Here is a 5,420-nt window from a genome sequence, read left to right as displayed (position 1 = left end):
GACCCATGGCACCTGCTGGGTCTGTCCCGTGACCTCCTGCACCTAGCCTGGCACAGCAGGGGGGTACAGCTGGTGGTGGTGGTGCATCTAGCGGTCATCTCAGTCGGACGACCCATGGCACCTGCTGGGTCTGTCCCGTGACCTCCTGCACCTAGCCTGGCACAGCAGGGGGGTACAGCTGGTGGTGGTGGTGCATCTGGCGGTCATCTCAGTCAGACGACCCACGGCACCTGCCGGGTCTGTCCCGTGACCTCCTGCACCTAGCCTGGCACAGCAGGGGGGTACAGCTGGTGGTGGTGCATCTGACGGTCATCTCAGTCGGACGACCCATGGCACCTGCTGGGTCTGTCCCGTGACCTCCTGCACCTAGCCTGGCACAGAAGGCAAATCAGAGGACCGGATGGGTCTGTCCCGTGACATCATGCACCTAGCCTGGCACAGCAGTCAACCCATGGCATCTGCTGTGTCTGTCCCGTGACATCATGCACCTAGCCTGGCACAGCAGTCAACCTATGGCACCTGCTGGGTCTCTCCCGTGACATCATGCACCTAGCCGGGCACAGCAGTCAACCCATGGCACCTGCTGGGTGTGTCCCGTGACCTCCTGCAGGCAGGAGTGACACAGCATTACACACTGGATGTATGTTGAACGTCGTTCGCACCGTACGTAGCCAACCGTGCTAACCTGTGGGTCTCTAGGTCGCTATGGGTAGTCTCTGTGGGTCTCTATGGTTCTGGGTGTCTCTATGGGTCTCTGTGTATGTGGAACTTCCAACGCACCGTACGTAGCCAACCGTGCCAACCTGTGGGTCTCTATGGTTCTGGGTGTCTCTATGGGTCTCTATAGTTCTGGGTGTCTCTATGGGTGCTAATCGGTAGACTTCACGCGACGGCCTCCCAAAGTGCACCTAGCCTGGCACGAATCGCCGCGTCATTGCCGTTTGTTGTTGTTGTTTATCGCGTGCGCACTCCCGCGTGCTTACCATGTGCTGATGGACGTCTGGCGACACGAGGTCCGTGACCTTGACGAGCCCGGCCAGCACGAAGAACGCCCCCAGGAGACACCTCACCACGGTGAGCACGCGTGGAGACATCGCCACCTTGAGGACCCTACAGAGACATTGCCACATTGAGGAACCCTATAGAGACACTGCCACCTTGAGGAACCCTACAGAGACACTGCCACCTTGAGGACCCTACAGAAACATTGCCACATTGAGGAACCCGACAGAAACATTGCCACCTTGAGGAACCCTACAGAGACATTGCCACCTTGAGGAACCCTACAGAGACACTGCCACCTTGAGGACCCTACAGAAACATTGCCACCTTGAGGAACCCTACAGAAACATTGCCACCTTGAGGAACCCTACAGAGACACTGCCACCTTGAGGAACCCTACAGAGACACTGCCACCTTGACCCTACAGAGACATTGCCACCTTGAGGACCCTACAGAAACATTGCCACCTTGAGGAACCCTACAGAGACATTGCCACCTTGAGGAACCCTACAGAGACACTGCCACCTTGAGGACCCTACAGAGACACTGCCACCTTGAGGACCCTACAGAAACACTGCCACCTTGAGGAACCCTACAGAAACATTGCCACCTTGAGGAACCCTACAGAGACACTGCCACCTTGAGGAACCCTACAGAGACACTGCCACCTTGAGGAACCCTACAGAGACACTGCCACCTTGACCCTACAGAGACATTGCCACCTTGAGGACCCTACAGAAACATTGCCACCTTGAGGAACCCTACAGAGATATTGCCACCTTGAGGAACCCTACAGAGACACTGCCACCTTGAGGACCCTACAGAAACATTGCCACCTTGAGGAACCCTACAGAAACATTGCCACTTTGAGGAACCTACAGAAACATTGCCACATTGAGGAACCCTACAGAAACACTGCCACCTTGAGGAACCCTACAGAGACATTGCCACCTTGAGGATCCTACAGAGACATTGCCACCTTGAGTACCCTACAGAGACACTGCCACCTTGAGGATCCCTACAGAGACACTGCCACCTTGAGGAACCCTAAAGAGAGACTGCCATCTTGAGGACCCTACAGAGACACTTCCACCTTGAGGACCCTACAGAAACATTGCCACCTTGAGTACCCTACAGAGACACTGCCACCTTGAGGAACCCTACAGAAACATTGCCACCTTGAGGACCCTACAGAGACATTGCCACCTTGAGGAACCCTACAGAGACACTGCCACCATGAGGAACCCTAAAGAGACACTGCCACCTTGAGTACCCTACAGAAACATTGCCACCTTGAGTACCCTACAGAGACATTGCCACCTTGAGGACCCTACAGAGACATTGCCACCTTGAGGACCCTACAGAGACATTGCCACCTTGAGGACCCTACAGAGACATTGCCACCTTGAGGAACCCTACAGAGACACTGCCACCTTGAGGACCCTACAGAGCCATTGCCACCTTGAGGACCCTACAGAGACATTGCCACCTTGAGGACCCTACAGAGACATTGCCACCTTGAGGACCCTACAGAGACATTGCCACCTTGAGGAACCCTACAGAGACACTGCCACCTTGAGGACCCTACAGAGACACTTCCACCTTGAGGACCCTACAGAGACATTGCCACCTTGAGGACCCTACAGAAACATTGCCACCTTGAGGAACCCTACAGAGACATTGCCACCTTGAGGAACCCTACAGAGACACTGCCACCTTGAGGACCCTACAGAGACACTGCCACCTTGAGGACCCTACAGAAACATTGCCACCTTGAGGAACCCTACAGAAACATTGCCACCTTGAGGAACCCTACAGAGACACTGCCACCTTGAGGAACCCTACAGAGACACTGCCACCTTGAGGAACCCTACAGAGACACTGCCACCTTGACCCTACAGAGACATTGCCACCTTGAGGACCCTACAGAAACATTGCCACCTTGAGGAACCCTACAGAGATATTGCCACATTGAGGAACCCTACAGAGACACTGCCACCTTGAGGACCCTACAGAAACATTGCCACCTTGAGGAACCCTACAGAAACATTGCCACTTTGAGGAACCTACAGAAACATTGCCACATTGAGGAACCCTACAGAAACACTGCCACCTTGAGGAACCCTACAGAGACATTGCCACCTTGAGGACCCTACAGAGACATTGCCACCTTGAGTACCCTACAGAGACACTGCCACCTTGAGGAACCCTACAGAGACATTGCCACCTTGAGGACCATACAGAGACATTGCCACCTTGAGTACCCTACAGAAACATTGCCACCTTGAGTACCCTACAGAGACATTGCCACCTTGAGGATCCCTACAGAGACACTGCCACCTTGAGGAACCCTAAAGAGACACTGCCACCTTGAGGACCCTACAGAGACACTTCCACCTTGAGGACCCTACAGAAACATTGCCACCTTGAGTACCCTACAGAGACACTGCCACCTTGAGGACCCTACAGTGACACTGCCACCTTGAGGAACCCTACAGAAACATTGCCACCTTGAGGACCCTACAGAGACATTGCCACCTTGAGGAACCCTACAGAGACACTGCCACCATGAGGAACCCTAAAGAGACACTGCCACCTTGAGTACCCTACAGAAACATTGCCACCTTGAGGAACCCTACAGAGACATTGCCACCTTGAGTACCCTACAGAGACTTTGCCACCTTGAGGACCCTACAGAGACATTGCCACCTTAAGGACCCTACAGAGACATTGCCACCTTGAGGACCCTACAGAGACATTGCCACCTTGAGGAACCCTACAGAGACACTGCCACCTTGAGGACCCTACAGAGACATTGCCACCTTGAGGACCCTACAGAGACATTGCCACGTTGAGGACCCTACAGAGACATTGCCACCTTGAGGACCCTACAGAGACATTGCCACCTTGAGGAACCCTACAGAGACACTGCCACCTTGAGGACCCTACAGAGACACTTCCACCTTGAGGACCCTACAGAGACACTGCCACCTTGAGGACCCTACAGTGACACTGCCACCTTGAGGAACCCTACATAAACATTGCCACCTTGAGGACCCTACAGAGACACTTCCACCTTGAGGACCCTACAGAGACATTGCCACCTTGAGTACTGTAGGGTCCTACACACACCACGTGTACCACACACACACCACGTGTACCACACACACACACACACCACGTGTACCACACACACACACACCACGTGTACCCCACACATACACGTGTGGCACACACAGACACGTGTACCCCACACATACACACACGTGTACCATACACACACACACGTGTACCCCACACAGGCACACGTGTACCCCACACAGACACACGTGTACCACACACACACACAGACACGTGTACCCCACACAGACACACGTGTACCCCACACAGACACACGTGTACCCCACACAGACACACGTGTACCCCACACAGACACACGTGTACCACACACACACAGACACGTGTACCACACACACACGTGTACCACACACGCACAGAGACATGTACCACACACACACCACGTGTACCACACACACGTGTACCACACACACACACACGTGTACCCCACACAGACACACGTGTACCACACACACACACAGACACGTGTACCCCACACAGACACACGTGTACCCCACACAGACACACGTGTACCCCACACAGACACACGTGTACCACACACACACACACGTGTACCACACTCACGCGTACCGCACACACACGCGTACCACACACACACACACGTGTACCACACACACGCAGACACGTGTACCACACACACGCACCACGTGTACCACACACACACACGTGTACCACACACACGCCACGTGTACTACACACACGCCACGTGTACCACTCACTTCAGACTGTAATCGCGAGTGTCAGTCTCGACTCGAGAGGAAGCACGTCCGGTCTGTGGAATCGATTCTTCCTTCACCCCCTGCCCAAGAAAACGATTCCCGATTTCGACTCAGCGCAAAATGAATCGAGTGCGAGGGGAATCGACGTGTGAAGGAGGGGGCTGGGTGGTGGCTGGAATGGTTGGTTCAGCCTTGACCCATAGTTCATTGATTTGGTATAGCCCTGGACATTGAACGTTGGCCCAACGTTCGTTGGCCCAACGTTGTTGGGCAAAAGTCTGAGGGATGTATTAAACACGGCCCGTGCGGTGGGTTGGTTGTTGTTGTTGCGTACCTGTCAACCCTTTATATCATAAAGTATTAAAGCTTTCGTGACTGCATAAAATTACTCATTGGTTTTTTCGGTAAAGTCACGTATGTAGAAATACAATAAAGTTATATTAAAACAAAAAACAATCACGACGTTTCGATCACAAGGCAAGCGATCTTCATTAGGTGTCAAGAACAAATCACGGAGGTATTTACAACAAAAATATGAGAGACGAGAATTCAACAAAGCTG

General features: G+C 53.4%; 1 protein-coding gene across 1 annotated transcript in view; it reads right to left on the bottom strand.

Annotated features, from left to right (window-relative positions):
* LOC116956543 (transmembrane protein 35B) overlaps positions 1-4,984 on the bottom strand; it is a 27,545-nt gene extending 22,561 nt beyond the window's left edge. Inside the window, exons 1-2 of the mRNA XM_032978232.2 lie at positions 4,860-4,984; positions 984-1,110 (exon numbers count right to left, since the gene is read on the bottom strand). Coding sequence (XP_032834123.2) covers positions 984-1,094 — 111 coding nt within the window. The 5' untranslated portion in view covers positions 1,095-1,110; positions 4,860-4,984. The remainder of the gene's footprint in view (positions 1-983; positions 1,111-4,859) is intronic.
* Positions 4,985-5,420: the final 436 nt, after the last annotated feature.

The sequence above is a fragment of the Petromyzon marinus genome, chromosome 66 (assembly GCF_048934315.1).
Source record: "Petromyzon marinus isolate PM22_M1 ecotype Great Lakes invasive population chromosome 66, UKy_Petmar_22M1.pri1.0, whole genome shotgun sequence".
In the NCBI taxonomy this organism is placed as follows: domain Eukaryota; kingdom Metazoa; phylum Chordata; class Hyperoartia; order Petromyzontiformes; family Petromyzontidae; genus Petromyzon; species Petromyzon marinus.
The sequence above is the reverse complement of the archived record's forward strand: the minus strand, read 5'-3'. Positions and strand labels throughout refer to the sequence as shown.